Consider the following 17,324-nt stretch of genomic DNA (forward strand, 5'->3'; position numbering starts at 1 on the left):
ATCTCTTCCCCTGTTTGGCCTCAGGCTGATTTACGATGCTGTTGAGTGTGTTCCTGTGGTCCGAAAAGCCCCCGAAGAGTAACACTTGCACATCAACACCCTTACCATGTGCACACACACACACACACACACACACACCTAGATGCCTGTGACTCACTTCTTCTATAACCAGTTAGTAGCGGTTGCTTTGAGAGGCTAAGATAGAATACGAGCTTGAGGGAAGATATTTCCTCTTTACGCCATCTGCCAATGAAACTGTCCTCACCTGTTTTCACACACTGTCTGCAGTACTATTGTGTGTTGTCCTTCAGCTGAAACATTGTCAAATAACCCACGTAGAATAAGTTGCGCTTGTCTGTGCATCTTGTTTGTTTCCAGCCATCAATTCTTGAGTTGTGATGTAATGGTTACTGGTTAATTGATGAGTCTGCACACCATCGATCAATCTTTTGGTCAATAAAACATCAGAACATTGCAAAACAATGCCCATCACAATTTCCTTGAGTGCAAGGTCACGTCATCGACTGTCTGGTTTTGTCTGACCAAAACAATTTTTTTTATTGTTAAACTATTTAGATGATTAAGCAATTTTTAAAAGGGTTGCTCAATTGACTAATCACTTCATCTCCAATGTGATGTCCCAGGAGTCATTGTATAAATTGCTGAGTCATTGCTCATCACTAAACCTCATACAGAACAGTATTTGCTCAGCCTGTATGCATTGTATACATTACTTGGACACAATTGGATTTGGAATTGGACCAATTTAAGGCCACAGTGTTTGCTAATCCCATTAATCCACTACAGATCAGGGCTGCACTTACTACAAACACTCAAGTCAATACCTCACACACGTTACTGCGCCACACATCGTCTAATCCAGGTGAGATGCAACAGCCGGTATCTTCTTTCCACCGCTGTCACGTTGTGAACAACGCCACATATTGGACAGTGTGATATGGAAGTATCCAGGCAGTTTTTAGGGTGAGAGAAACACGGCTGGATAATTAGCTAGTCCAAGCCTGTCATTAACAGAAGCCTCTGGAAGGCAGCCAGTGCTAATTGTTTATGTGCTGTCAGTCAGGGCTCCTTGTGCTCTGTAGGCTTCCGCACAGTTTGCTGCCCTGGAAACCTGCTGTTTGTTGCCGCTTGGAGCCGATCACCTTGTTCTGGGAACAATGCAACATCTGTGTGCCCGAGATGAGTGAGTGCTGAGTGAGGGGAAATGATGGAGGGAAAGGAAGAAAGGGTGCTTTAGGGAAGGAGGTATGGCGACTTTCCCACTGCGGGGCCCCTCTCGGCCTCGGGTCCTGTCATGCTCTGCTGTTACAACTGGAGGAAGCTACAGTGTCCTCACACACACACAGTCGCACGAGTCTGCCTTTCATGCCTTGTAAAACACTGTCATCATGCGTTCCCTCTTTCCACAGGAAGTATTGGGCATCATCATCAATCATGTAGCATGCGTGCTGCATACCAAACGGAACGGTTACAGACGTTTGCCAGACTTTAGGTTAAATACACTGCAGTTAAGGCTGGTGTTACACTGATGATGCTTTTTCTAAATATCGGATGTAGGTCCATTATATCATCAGCTCTGTGGCGTTGGTTTGCTTACATAATTGTTATTTAAAGCGGCTACGAGAAAACTTTTACTTTAGTTACTTGTAATGCATCCATATCTGATTCCTTATAATGAATGAATATGTATTTTTATTCATCCTCTTGTCGTTTTAATTGATACTTTCACATGTTTTACGAGGCTTTTAAAAAGCTCTTTTCAGATTGGAACTGGCCTGCAGTTACAATAGGTCATGAACAAACGTTTTTCATCTTTCCTTCTCTTAATCTTCGAATAACTCTTAGCTAAAATTGCTATGATAGAAATAACATGGTCTGCTTGTATGTTTCTAATTCATTTTGAAAATATGTCACTCAAGCAAACCAGAAGATATGATAATAGAATTGAACAGAGAATTGTTTCCTAGAGATCTCGGTTTAGTTCAGTCTCCATCTTTTGGAAACAAGGAGGACTTCCAGTCCATTAAGATTCGTCTTTTAGAGTACTTTAAGTACTTATATGTTGCTTTATGTAGATTCAAAGCCGAGTCTGAACAGCCACAAATTGACTGATTGTTCCCTTTTGTGTTGACATTTAGATTTAATGTGCAACACAACGGGTCACAATGTTGTAGAAGAGCTTTAAACCGTCCAACTATAACAACACTGTGGAGAGCTTCTTATTATAGTTCATGTTACGCAACACATGTGGAACTACTAACACAAACAAACACTACACCGCTGTATTGTTGCAGGAACCCTCCTGGTTAGTCTCATTGAATGCAGATTGGAGGATAATGTTGACTCCATCTGTAGATCATATTTCCCTCAATCTAGTAATGAAGTGGACAATGCAGTCAGTGTCTTTCATCCACTGATGTCATGAGAGTCATTTTCTTGTTACCCTGCTTGTCTAACAGCCCAGCCTGTTTTGTTCGACACGCCTTTATGTGCACAGGGACTATTAAGGGTTTATGTTTCTCGTTTTGCATGTGTGTGTGTGCGCATTGTCCTTGAGTCTCTTGGAACACATCAAAAGCCTTTTACCAAACTGTGTGCTCAGCAGAAAGCGTTGCATGTGTTTCTGATTCCCTCTGTAGCCCATGAATACCCTACTCAGCAGATTGTGTTTCTGTAATGACAGTGTTGTATAAACGATTTACAGTTTGCATCTGCTTTTTATGTGTGCGTCTTCTGTAAGAAGTTGTCTCACTAGCGACAGGATGCGTACACACGTACGCACACACACATCGTGCAAACTTGACGTTCCACAAACTCCTGGTTCCAAACTGAATCTGACCACAAATATGGATATTACAGTGCAAGGTCGGGAAGCCGTTCCTTCTGAACTTGAATACTGATTTTGAAGTCTTGTGCGATGATGTTTGCTACAGTTGAAGAAGGCTTTCGTCCCCCTCTCAGCAAATAACGTCCAGTCTTCTCCTCCCCAGGTGGCTCCTTTGTCTGGCAGTCTGAACGGGGAGCTCCTCATGTCCTCGGGCCTCAACACCTTCACCAGTGTGTCCGACCTGCCCCCCCCTCAGAAGCCCCTAGTGCGGGCCAGCCTCTCTGTCGCACCAGCCGACTATCCGGACCGCCCTGAATTGATGTTGCGGCGGGAGGCGAGCTCTTCCGCCCTGCCGCAGAAGACGGAGGTGCCGCTCCATCTCTTCAGCACCACCAACCAGCAGCACAAACTGCTGGGGGTGCAGCAGCAGATCCCCACCAAGCTGGCCGCCTTCAGCAGTGGCAAAGGCAAAGGAGGCAAGATTGGCAAAGCCTCACATCGCACTGACAGCTCCGGTAAGGAATTAGACCTCAGACACTGAGTTTCACAGGACATGCCCCAACTAGCACCGTGCTTCCACATTGCTTTGGGTTATGTTTGTGTTCCTTTCCATCTCCATGTATAAACATCTCCTGATAAGAATCAACAGTAACAGAAAGTGCACACACATCTTTACTTGGAGTCTGATTCATAAACCGTAATATACATAATCATAGGTGTGCATTCTATGGCTGCAATCTTTGATTGATCTACTGTTTCTTTTTTTTATTAATTGTTACAGTCTATACAAAATCCACTACAATTCCCCTCAGCTTAAGAGCGACCTCATCAATGTCTTTTTTTTGGCAGGACAGTCCAAAACTAAATAATATTCAATTTAAAACAATGTAAGAAAGAAAAATCAACAATAATCACATTTGACAAGCTGGAATCATTAAAAGTAATTTTTGCTGAAATGTTTTATAGATTATTAGAAGAGAATGGGTATTTTTCTGTTGATTGATTACTCGACTAGTTTTTACTTGCATTTGTCTTGTAACTGATATTTTAATGGAAGCATGGCTCAGTATCACCCTGTAATCTCCCAAAAACTGTGAGTGGATCCTTTTTTAGAGTAAACGTGGAGAGGAAGATGCTATTCTCCTTACAAAGGGAGAGAGTGGACTTTTCTGTTACTCTTGCACTTACCATCAGTTGCCAACTCATTACAACAAGTGTCATAAATATTCACTCTTTTACAAAATATGATGAGTGTTGCATTGAGGTTTTCTCCTCCTCTTTTACTGTTGCAGGTGATGTATTTTCTCCTTTAAAAAGGATCTTTTCTCACTCACTCTTCATTGATATTCAAGCCATCTGTGGCTGACGCCAGCTTGACCTGATCAGCATGATTTAAATGGCTCATTAGGATCACATTAGCTGTCTAAATTGGGTCAGTCATCTCATTTATCAAATAGTAGCCTAAGAGAGGCTAGGCTTTACTTTACCAATGCAATTTAATTTTACAATTAAATCACCCTCCTCCTCCTCTCCTGCTCCTCCCTCCTCATCCTAGCCTCAGTGGATATGAAGCAGATGCTTCCGCTGAAGCTGTCCGCCCGAGATGACAACGCCCTTAAGGCCAAGCGGTCCATCAGCCCCCACCAGCAGCTCCCGCTGTCAACACCTCCTCAGCCTCTTCCCCTGCATCATCACGCAGGTACCCTTTTCTATACTCACACAAACTCGGGAGCACACACACTTCCTCCTTTTGCTCTGTCAAGGCAAACACAATCTCCTCCCGTCTGTCTTTGCCAACTGCATTATTAAACTTGGTTCTCACAGACACACACACACACACACATTCTCCACCTGGGCAAACCGGACCCCACCCGATCACATTCCTGTCTAAAGTTTGTATTCATGCCCAGCCTCGCCCGGTGTAAACACCTATCAATTTCACATGCCTCACTGTGATTAATGACGGGCTGTACTGCTGACCCAGACATTTTAACGCTTTAATCCTGTGCCCTCACAATTACCACTGACAAAGAAACACTGGCAGGATTTCAGGTGATAGATTTCAGTTAGGCTGTGTAAGCCCAGCTTTAATAAACAGGTACAAAGGATTACTCTGTCGGCCCTTTTTTAATGTTATTTTTGGAGTAATCCCTTGTTCTCTAATAGCCTTCCTTGTTTGTCTGTGACAGATCAACTCAGTCCTCCAGACAATGCTGGGCCAGACACCCAGTCCACCTCCTCCGTCAGCGTCTCCCACCCTCAAAGTCTTCAGAAGCCTCCCATGCCTCCTGCACAGTCCCATCCTCAGCCCCCCATGCAGCCTCCCACCATCCCTCCCCACTCACAGACCACCGGCTCCCTCCAGTTCCAGTCCCATGTGCAGCCGCAGGGCCTCAGTCCGAACGCCCAGGCCCACGTCCAGGTAAATGTTCACGGGCTCACCCACAGCCACAGCATGCCGCCACCTTACAAGATCGCCACAGAAGACCCCAACAAGGAGGATGTCATCTTCTTCTAAAGTCCACTCAGATCAACCGCTGATCGCAAAAAAAAAAAGAAGAATTATGGGATATTTGCTTCCATGTGTCTCATTCTAAGGAGCCACTTACTGTACAGCTGTGGTGTTTTAGAGGGTTTATGAAGTCAGATGGTTTAAGTACCTGTACAAAGCTGCAGCAGTCCATAACAGAGAACAGAGCCCTTGTTAGCACTTCAGTGGCTCACGAAGAAAGAAAAATGTTGTTCAAGAAGTTTTACATTTCTATTTTAACATTATTCCCCCATCTTTGTTTTAAAGATGCCAGTTTCTTTTTATTGATTTTTTTTTTAGTTTAATTTCTTAACTCAAGAGGACAACAAGTACGAGGAGGAAACGATGGCAAAACAAAGGCTTCTTGTAACGTGTATGAAAAAGGTGTAAATGAAGTTAAGCCGATCCAAAGACTTTTGCCGCGAGACCAGAACTGGATTTGACTGAAAGAAGCAACGTAAAAAAAAACAACAACGGTCGGGTAATTGTTCAGGACACTGAGGTCAGCCTGTTTAGTGAAGCATGAAGAAGTGAAAGGTGCAGAGATGATGCCCTGGCCTGAACCACCTGCTTCTACTGAAGCCGGAACAACAACAAGAAATGATTCAACAGGAACTCAGAAATGACCCAACTCCTAAAACAGGAACACTTTCTGCTCGGTGTTTCATTTGCACAGTGTAAATACTCCGTTCCAGACTGATGAATGAACATTTATGGACTAAATGTGTATTGTTTGGGTGTGGAAATGGTGATGATTCATTTCATTGTGTCGTTCTTATTCTTCTTAATCCTGCTTATTACAGATGGCCGAACTGTGGAATACACTGCTCGTGTTGCGACTGGTTGTGAAACCTGAAGCTAACTTTTTTTTTTTTCCCAGGCCGTTGATTAAAAATGCTTAATTTCAATTAAGGGAGATTTCACCTCCAAATTCTACTGTTTTACCAACTCGTGCAGTCTGAGACAAAGTCAGGGATGTCTTTAATATGTCTGTTTGATTAGTCTACTTTAGGTCTTTTCTTGCATTTCTTAGAAGTAGCTCTTGTCAAAAATACAGAGGTTGTTCCATTCAGTCATGATCCTTTTTATAATAATTTGTTTCACAAGTACATACTTTTTTTGTTTCTGCCACCATGGCTGTGAGCTGTAACAGCAATGGGTTAGCTGATTGATAAAAGACCACTTCTTTAACACAGAAACATGTCAACTTGAGTATGAACTTGAATTGAATCAACCTTTAGAGTTTAAGGTATATTTCCCAAACTGTTAGAAGAGCTGCTATTGACCACATAGACCTCCAGGAAATGAGTTAAACTTTGCACCGTTGAGCACACTGGACCCGTTAGACATAAAAAAAGGCCTCGCTGTGTTTGTTGCATTTCACAAAAACTATCCTTTTTAAGAGAAACATCTTTGAGAACAACATCTGTTGCCATTTAAGTGAAACCATAGTTTTTTTTTTGTACAATTCATGACATTTTCCAGCAATTTTTAACTGCTTCGGGAGAGAAAAGAGAATTTGGATCTTTGGAAAGAACAAAAGTAATGATCACGTCAATTTGATACAAAGTAGAAATGCATTGAACACTTTAATCCGAAAGGCGGCATTGTGAGCGGGTGCAGTGGTCCTGCAGCAAAAACGATATATTTCTATACAAACGGATAATTTGACACCAGAGCATACACAAACAAAGTTCCCCAATATTCTGGTTTATAGCGGCACAACCTATAGCATCTGAGATTTTCATTATCAGGATATGAGCTCATCCGATGCAGTTGTAGAAGACATTGTTTTTGTCTACAACATCTCTTAAGTACAACAACCGTGTGCATGTGAACATACTTGTTGTTCCTAACTCAACATCCATTTACAAGCTTCCCCCCGGAGCTTTCAACCATATCACATGGTCTTCATCAGCAAAGGCAATGCTTAACTTCCAGGCCAACATGGACAGGAAGTCCTAAAAGTGCTGTTGATGAAATCATAGCAGCTGCTGGTCAAGTGAGCAAACTCCCATCTGCTAATGAAGACCATGAGATTTAGTTGAAAGCTTCAGAAAGAGCCATTAAGTGGAGATTGAGATGGGACGGTGACCTTTTTAAATTCACCTTTATTTCAGACGCAAGGGTCCATGACTTTCCAAAACATTCCCTTGTCTGTCTAATCTCCTGTATTGCCATCACTTTACGAGAATGTCTTTATGATTTTGCACGAGACGATCCAGTAGAATAAAAGCTTCTGTGTTATTTACAACCGTAAACGGCTCAGAATATACAGACTATTCAGACAATGACAGCAAAGCTTAAATGTGCAAACTGAAGCACGGAAAACTTTGACTTCAGTCACACTGTTTTATATCTCTGTCTTCTGAAGGTGGCCAGAAAAAAAAATGAAGCAATTTTAACGTGTACGTATTCGGCCCCTCATTTTTCACAAGTCATGTTATTGACAAATCATGTTTTTGAACGCTTGTGTCTCTGGACTCCATTTTGCTGAATTGACGGTCAATTTGTCCGGATGGGTTTCTTTTAGCAGAGCTGATATATCTTTGAGATATAATATGAAAATGTCAGTTCTAATATAAACTCTGAGGTCTCGTTGACGGTGTGGTTTATTGATTGCTGATGGCATTTCGTTAGCTGGGTCTTACATCTCTGTGGCTGGTAGAAAGGCGGTACTGTGACCGGGTGCGGTGGTCCTGCAGCGAAAAACCCACCGTCAGCCGGTCTTTATCTTTCCCCCACAGAAGAAATATGGAGACGTCCATGTGATTGTCTTTCTCTGTAGATACGTGAGAACCCTTTAAATCATGAAGTATAGTTGACACAATAATGTGTTTTGTGTCTCTGGAGGGAAAACTGTCAGAAGAGCTCTTTGTCTTTGTCCAGTTAATCTTGTCTCTGAAGCTGTGATCGCCAGCTGGAGTTTGAGCTGGTTTTCCGAGTGTTTATGTATATTATGTATATTGTTGTACATACTTAATGTGATATCATCCGCACCGGCTTCCTTTTACACATTCTTGTAGTAGGAAACGGAGATATTTCACGTGCGTCACGATGCAAAAGTCAGCCAAAATTCTGTTTCTGCATATGTGTATATACACTTAGAATACACACACATGGGTGTGTATGTATAGGAACGGTACGCCCTGCTTGGGTAGACTTGTGGCAGTTTTAAGGAAACCACAACCAGCCATCGCTGTTGAACGTTTGCATATTTAATCTCCTGATGTTTGTTGATGTTGTAGCATTGAAGCCGAGGGTGCGCTGTGTGTTGTCTTTCTCCAGCAATTCATGAGTGATGTTTCACCAATATCACGTAGAAGTCGTGAAAAACGAAATCGTCGGCTTGTTTCAGTTGGTTAAACCAAAGACGCATTCGGCTGGGTTCCTGTCTGTGCTCTTATATGAAGGACAAATGACACTGTGCTGTTGTGTGGTCGTCCACAAAGTGTTGTTACTTATTTAACATCCTCCAGGCAGGGTCCACAACAAGTGTGTTTACAGCACACTGAGGGCCAGCTCATATTCTGCTTCAGGTCTAATTATTCTATCCTCTCGTCCTGATCTGAAATATCTCTGTCTGGATAATCACTTTGAAGCCAGAGCATACACAAACTATGAATCAGATGGGGAGTTGAAGTTCCCCAATATTCTGGTTTATAGCGGCACAACCCAACTATAGCATCTGAGTGTTTCATTAGGATATGAGCTTGGTGGTTCTTATTGGATGGAGCCCCATAAAAAAACATAAATATTTCCCCAGACTTTTGACACAAAGGTCTCAACCCAACCTTCATTTACAAGCTTTTTGCCGGAGCTTTCAACCATATGACACAGTCTTCTTCAGAAGTGTTAAGGCAGTGCTTACCTTACCGGCCAACGTGGACAAGAAGTCAAGTGAGCAAACTCCCCATCTGCTAATGAAGACCATGGGATTTGGTTGAAAGCTCTGCTGCCCTGTTTGGATCAACTCAAGTCTTAAATGTTCCTTCGCTGTACTGAAATGCTTAACCTCTTTGCTGCATTTTAAAACTTTGAAGCCAGTCAGTCACATCACTGTGTGTTTATTTGTGTGTTTCTGTTTGTGTGTATGTATGTGTGTATGTGTGTGTGTGTGTGTGTGTGTGCGCTCTCCACTAAAAACACAGCTGAAACATTTCTAACCGACTTGTTTCCAGTCGTGTTTTTTGTTTAGTTTTTTTAACACACACACACTCATAGGCGCATATTGGACTTGTTCTGTGTAAATAATCATGAACATATTGTATTTCCTCAGCCAATTTTACACTAGTCACTTTGGATAGTAGCATACTTGAAGGGGAAAATGAATGTTTATAATGCATATTATTATTATTATTATTATTGTCTGTGAACTTTTATTTACCAAGAGCTGTCTAATGACGTTTGTAGCACACAGCAGAACTGATTTTTGTACCGTTTTATTTTATTCACTGCAAGACGTTAGAACGACCTGTGGACACAAACTGCTGCCTTAGAGAGAGTTTAGTAATAAAAAAAGTCTTGAAATGATTTTTGTATTTGCTGTCTTTTATTTTTTTTAGATCACGGCTGACAAACACTAATTGTTTCGTTTGCTGCATACGTGGATCATTGCTATTTAGGCGAAAGTCGAGCATGCAATGATTCCTATTCAAGTACATTTGTATTTACAGGGATTTGCTCTTCCCCACCGCCCCAACAGCTACCACATGTAACATATAATTCTGCCTCATTATTTAGTTTTCTATTCGTTGCTTGTCAAAATAATCCTGACCACCCAATTAGATAGCACCCCAGCCATTCCTCCGTGTCTCGGAGGTGCAGTAACAGTGTTATTGACCCTGTGAGGAGACGACCTAATAACAGTATTCCCAGACAAAGCTCTATTTCAGGTGCTGTGGCTGTTCAATCCCTCCGTAGACCTTGCTAAGAGCAGGGCAGTCGGTTCCTGTGTTATTGTCATTCTGGCTGGGAAGACGCTACAGTACTGGCCTGCTTTTATTGTCTGCTGTCATTAGTGGCTTTCCTCTGTCTCCTCTCAACAATTATTTTTCCAGGCTGCTTCCCCTGTGGAGGGAAGCTGCATTTTACTCCCGTCTTTGTTTCTGTCTCGTTCCTTCCACTGCTCTGCTCTTTTCATGTCTCCCCGTCAATTCCTCTCTCATCCGACGTTTCCAATCCTTCTGAACTCAACCGCCTCTCAGCTCTTAGGCATTTCATGTTATGCAGTTTGCAGGAAGTCATTCTGTTGTTCTGTGTCGGAGGCACTTTTCACCGCGAAGTTAAACAAATAGACGCTCCACAGAGACAGACGTGCAGACGAACCTCCCTGCAGGCTCGTAAAACGCTGAGACAAATCTTGGTTTGATAGACTCTGTGTCAGCAGTTGGTTTGTATTTGTTTTTGCTCTTCCGTTAACAGCTTCTCTGCACTTTCCAATGCAGATTGGAATGAGCTGTTTTAAAGAGTTCAGCCTGGCTACTGAGCAACACCACAGTTAAAATTCAGGGTGTTCCCAACCTTTTGTTCCAGTGAACCCTCAAAATCAAGCATTATCCACTTGCAACCCTGGTCCCTCAGTTGAGCGGTTTCCCTTTGTCTTATTTGAGTAATCATGAGACGTCTGATTATTATAATTATACCTCTGGTAAGTAGAGGAAAAGTCAGAAGATGACGAAAGTCAGTGAGTTTCACCTCCTGGTAACCATCATTGTCTGTGTGCATTTTTAATAGCAATGCATCCAGTTGTTGATCAGATAATTCAGTCAGGATCAATGTGGTGGAACTGACAGATATTGCCAATAGAGCAAACATTAGGGAAATTTATAAAAAAAAACATTATTTCTGCTTTACATTCCCGTTTATTGTTTGCAACCCCTCAGGTTTATCTCGCGACCCTTTGTGGGGGTCAGGGACCTGCAATGTTTTTAAACCAGATTACACCCTTCTCAACTTCCTGCTTGCTATTTTTTAACTGATGCTATGAAGGAATGTGCTTCATGGCTGCTTATCTGAGTATTATTTCATCACTCCCGGCTGACACAAAGATCCTCTTGTTGAAAAGACACAAAGCAGACTCTATCTCTCCTCTTCGCTAACACCCAAGGTGATTTCAGGAAGATAGCCGGCAGGAAAACATGTCTCTCAGCCAAGGCTGCTTCAAATTCTGCTTACATAACCTCCTTGGCAGGCCGTTCTGAAAAAGAGAGACGTTTGAACAAATGCGTTAAAAGATAAGGTTTGAATTATTCAGGTTGTAGCTGTTATCAGTGATAGATAAAGAGCAGAACAGTAAAGGTCTGTGGCCTGAAAGGACTGTGTGTCGTTACATATTTATAGCAGTGTGTCTCCTCAGACGTACCGATATTTCTCATGGGTTGTAAAGTGTGATAAGTAAACCTGCACTGATTTCGTGCTGTCTGCTTCATAGCTTTGCGTTGGCTGAATGAGAATCATTGTTCCTCCATGACTGCTCAACTGATCTTCCATCTTGCATCGACAAAGGAAGTCCCTGTGTGGGGGCAATGGTGAAAAGGCCCCCTCAGAGAAAGGTTATGCCAGGTAGAAACCAGATCAGGGAGAGCGCTATTGGTCTGCCAGAAGAGACTCCTCAGGTGAATTGAAAGGCGGAGATGGATTACAAAAGAAGTGTGCTCTGCGCTGACTCACTCTTTGTGCTCACCGTATTTGCGTTTTGCAGTCAGCTGTAGCCTGGTGACTGTCTGGTCATTCCAGTTTTATTCCCATGTGCCTGTGTGCTGATTGCAACGCAACAGGTAGTAATGAATGCCACCATTGTGATGGATGGGCCTGTTCCAGAGAAGAGTAAACGCATTCAGTTCTCGTGTAGTCGTGTCCGTTTGAGTTTCATGGCGACAAGTTATTCGATCACAAAACGATGTTTAGTCTTAGGATTAAAGGAATAGTTTGGGGAAATCAGCGTATTTGCTTTCTTACCAAGAGAAGACGAGAAGATTGATACCACTCTATATATCTGAGAGTGGTGGCGATCTTCTCATCTAACGCTCTGCAAGAAAGCAAATTCCTAACGAACTATTCCTTTATGAAACTCTTTAAAAAGTTGAGTTCACTGCTGATGACCGCAGCAAATTCCTTTGATATAACGCCTGTAGTCTAACTGCCAGTTGTTTGATCACCAACCCTTTCACAATTTGATACGGTTCTCTATCCGTACAATAACTAACATTGGTAAATCGGTGTCCACAGCTTCAAGCATCTTTCATCTGTAATTTCAGGATGCAGTCGGCTATTGTTCAAGGCTGGTGCAGTGTGGGAGGTCTCTGTGGCATTTTCAGAGAAGTAGAAAGAACTTCCCTCATGCACACACAAATGCACACACTCTTTTTTTTTTATACCTAAAGTCAAACGCTGGTGGTGCCAAGACAAATAGCCTCCTGGCAGCTACAGCATGGAAAACCGTCTCAATGTCAGAATGTGAAGATGTGGGCAAATAAAGTAGCTGCGTTTCTCCCTGGAAAGACCCGATGTGTAAAAGTTTCTTAGCATCATCAAAGTTGCTGCTGAAAGTACATTTGGGGACATGTGCAGTGCTTTTGAGAACATTGGAATAAGAAGTGGTAAACATATTGTCTGGAGTAAAAGGGAACAAAAGGCCGGCAGGAAGCCCTTAAAACCAGCCAGCGATGTGAAGTGAATGTAAAGTGAGTGAAAGGCAGCTGTAGGGTCCCACTTTATCAGGTAGATCAGATGCACTTTTGTTGATGGTGCACTTAAACCTTCCTGTATTATTTTTGAAGAACTCTCTGGGAGGATTTGTTGTCCCTTTCGAAGAATGTAGCCTGAGGTAGTGCACTTCACTCCAGAACGAGCCTTTCAACATCATCAAAAGCAGAGAAAAGTTGCTTTCTCTGTCTAAATAAGATGTTTTTTGTGTCCTTTTATATTTGTGTGCTTTTTGATATTTTCCTTGAGTGCTTATGCAAGAACTACCACAGCACTCTTCGTCTTCGCTAGTCTTTTTCTTGACTGTAATATTAGCTGATGAAGGAGAAAAGGGGAGAATGTTTTCTAGCATATTCTGTCAGACTCAGCACGAAATGGACAAACAGGGGTGAGAATAGCTGCAAACAGCTTCCTCAGCACATCATACTTTCATCTTGGAAGAGTGGAGCGCAGCAGAGCTCATCGTAAGTGTAGTGCTGCTCTACGGGGGGGGGATCTAAACACAGCCTCTCTGATTTAGAAGCTGGAACTGAGCTGTCGCCAGCCTCCCACCAGAGCTGGCATGTTGGATGGCTGTCTGGCCTCTGTTGATGGGGGAGGGAGGAGGGGAGGAGGGGAGGGAGGGAGGGAAAGACGCTGCCAAAGGAGCAAAAGGCCACTAACTGCTGCAAAATCAAACACCAGAATGAAACAAAAGCTGGGTGGATGTGTGAGCCAGTGTGCTGATAGAAGAAAATAAACACGTTTGAATTTTAAAATTCCTTTATTTAACTACTCAAAGGGACCATTAAACACGGACGTTTCAATACGATTTACTACAGACAAAATCCCTACAAACGGGACAGAAGCAGCTTAGAGGCACAAGACTCCAAAGCCCATATAAAGCTGAATATCTCCATACTGTCCACCGTTTGATGATAGGCATCTCTCTGTTCTGTGCTGTCATCTGCCACCATCCCCCTGCAGGACCTGCACTGGATCTGTGCCAACACCCTGAACTTTAGTCTTTTTGTCCAAATGGGCAACTTAGCCCATCCAGACAGGAAGTTTACATCAACATTTACATCCAAAAATGTACACATCAAATGTAATAGTACTCACACATTCTGAAACCACAGGGGAGACTGTGGCTCAGTGGTAGAGCAGGGTCGTCCTTCAATCAGAGGATTGGTGGTTCGATCCCCGGCTCCTTTAATCCATGTCAATGCGTCCTTGGGCAAGAAGCTTAAGACACTTAACCCCGAATTGCTCCCTTAGGCTGTTCCGGCGGTGTGTGATTAGTGAAGGACTAGTCGTGATGGGCAGGTGGCACCTTGCATGGTAACCCCTGCCATCAGTATATATGAATGGGTGAAAGATGACATGTAGAGGTAAAGCGCATTGAGTGATCAGAAGACTAGAAAAGCGCTATTCAAGTACAGTCCATTTACCATTTACAACTAAAAAAAGCACATGCCCTAAAGCACTGCAAAAATGTATGTCAATGTCACTTTGTAAATAGAAAATGACACCATTTCATAAAGACCAACATATTTTCCAAACCTTAACAAAAGCTAAACATGTTAATGAAAATGTTAATCATGTTATAAAAAAAGAAATGCGTCGTCACAGAATATTTTGCAAGATACAGTCAGTATAAACATTTTTTGACTTTGCAGATTCAGGTAAAAACATTTCCTCATTGATAAAAAGCAAATATAGGTGGCATTATGTTGCCAGTCTGAACATTTGAAGGAACTATTCAGATCCTGTACTTCAGTAACAGTAGAAATAAAACAATATAAAAATACTCCAGTATAAGTAAAGTTCCTGCATTTTCAAATACTTAAATAAAAGTACAGTAGTATTGTCAGTAAAACATACTTTAAGTTATTATACCTTAATGTGTAAGAAGCATTTAGCTGTTATAGTTGCTCAAGGTGGAGCTCATTTTAACTTCAACAACTCATTTTTGTATGTAAAATCTTAAAATTATACAAAGTAACCAGTAACTAAAACGATGAAATAAATGTGCAATATAAATAAAGACAAACTCAGGTGTGATGTTCAGTTGGAGGAAGCGACCAGATCCACATTCAATGTAAATGCGGAGCACCTCTGATTCACTTCTTGACTTTATTCACAGTTAAAAGCCTTCCGTCTACTGTGGTTCTCATCACCTTTTGAGGAAGAATCTTACGCAACAGAGGAGAAACTATTTGCCAACCCAGTGTAATCACTCTTGGGGCGTGCACACACACGCACAACACACTGTAAACACATGCACCAAAAACACACACACTGCATTTTTTTCCTCTTTGGTCTTTTAATCCACGGGTCTTATTTCAGACCATTAACATGTCAAAGATTCTTGGCAAAGTGTTAAAGCGCATTAGGTATGATAATATGATAATGTGACACGAGCTCCGATGAAAGCTCTGTCATCTGCTGTTACTTGCACAAGAACCTGTTCCACCACAAACAAAGGAAGACTGCACTATTGTTCAAATGCAGCAAATCTCTTTCTCTTCCATCTCTGTTATTCGTCTGTTACTGCCTCTCTCTCTCTCTCTCCTGTCTTCTAATTATTGTTCCCTCGGCCCTCTGGGAAATGGCATCTTCTCAGCCAATCGGAGCACAGCGGTCGGTCCATTGACTTCTTTGATAGTGAAAACAAAGTCCACTTCAGTTCAGTTACAACTCTGAACAATACACCGAGCAATAACCAGCTTTTCACTACAGCCGATTCATAAATCATTCAGTGTTTTGGTCTTGCTAGTAGTATTTGCAGTGACCCACCTCTGCTGATTCTTTCCTCTTTACTGAGAGCTCTTTTTTTATGTGTATCAAAAGCACAGTGAGGCTCTTTGGGGAATTTGAGATGAGAGAGAGATGCCTCGGTGTGGCCACATGGCACCCCTCGTTCAGTTTGTGTGTGTGCGTGCGTGCACGCAAGTGTGCGTTAATACGGCGTGTGTCTGCTTCATTAGTTTTGTATAAGCCCCCGCTCTCTGCTCTGAATGAGGAGGGAGGATGACACACGTCAGCCCCAGACAGAGACAGATGCTGCTGACACGTCCGAGTATCTCTCTATTGTATTATTCATCCTCAGTGTCACATCTCATCCGAAGCCGGACACAACAACAGAAGGGGTTGCCTCAAACACACAAACTCACACATGCATGTGGCTTGTTTTCATAACTCAGTTTGGTGTGTCTTTCTGTACGTGTGTGTGTGTGTGTGTGTGTGTGTGTGTGTGTGTGTGTGTGTGTGTATATGTGCCAGAGGGCGGGTTTACATCTGCCACACTCCAGCTTCTCATCAGGCTATAGATGATGCTTTTGAAGTTTTTTTTCTCTCTCCAAGCGGAAAGGGGCTTTTGATTGGTGAAGCAGAGTGTGTGTGTGTGTGTGTGTGTGTGTGTGTGTGTGTGTGTGTGTGTGTGTGTGTGTGTGTGAGAGAGCGAGCGAGCGAGCGAGCGAGCGAGTGTGTGTGTCACCTCAGGCAACATATCAAACCCCTCCATGCTACCCCCAACCTTCAGCAACCCCCTCCTTGAGCCTCACTCCAACCCAACTGGGAATTAATCTGTTTTATTAATGAGAGTCAGAGGAAGTGTCAGTTATGTTTTGAAAAATCTCCTGCAAAGAATCACAAAGGGCTTTGCTGTGTCTTTGTGACAAAGAGGAAGAGACGTTTTATATCTCATGAATCTAAGTATGCCAGGCTTGCCTGGAATGTCCGTTGGCTCGTTTCTGCTCAGCCCACAGTTGTTGTTCATAGGCTAGGGTCAGCAGACAAAGCCTTTGTGGCCTTTTCCTGTGAATGAAACTGTCCTCGTGTTGACTTTGTGACGTGATGGATGATCACAATGGCTATTCTACCAGGGTGCATATTTCAGATGGTACGCCCACATCTGTTTGTAAGGGGGAAAAAAAAACATGAGAGGGGAGAGGCATCTTAAAAATGCCATTTGTCGGAGAGGCATGCAACTACACATTCACAAAATCGTGGGCAGAGGTGGAGTATGTACACAGATCCTGTCCTTAGTAAAAGTAGAACTATGTAAAAAAAACTCCTTTATGAGTAGAGTATTATCAGCATGACATTATTAATGAATCTATGTGCAAATAACATTTTACTCTTGCAGTTAAATAAGGTGGAAGTAGTTTTAACTATGATACATTAGGTATTTGCCCAGAGTATATAGCGGTTGGACCCCCTGTAAAGGGTCACAAGATAAGTGTGGGGATTCTTGAG

General features: G+C 42.6%; 1 protein-coding gene across 1 annotated transcript in view; it reads left to right on the forward strand.

Annotated features, from left to right (window-relative positions):
* arhgef18b (rho/rac guanine nucleotide exchange factor (GEF) 18b) overlaps positions 1–9,902 on the forward strand; it is a gene marked incomplete at its 5' end in the record, with an annotated part of 40,552 nt that extends 30,650 nt beyond the window's left edge. Inside the window, 3 exons of the mRNA XM_079158349.1 lie at positions 3,012–3,363; positions 4,404–4,547; positions 5,038–9,902. Of these exons, the coding sequence (XP_079014475.1) occupies positions 3,012–3,363; positions 4,404–4,547; positions 5,038–5,366 (825 nt within the window). The 3' untranslated portion in view covers positions 5,367–9,902. The remainder of the gene's footprint in view (positions 1–3,011; positions 3,364–4,403; positions 4,548–5,037) is intronic.
* Positions 9,903–17,324: the final 7,422 nt, after the last annotated feature.

Source organism: Pholis gunnellus, assembly GCF_910591455.1.
Source record: "Pholis gunnellus genome assembly, chromosome: 4".
NCBI lineage: Eukaryota > Metazoa > Chordata > Actinopteri > Perciformes > Pholidae > Pholis > Pholis gunnellus.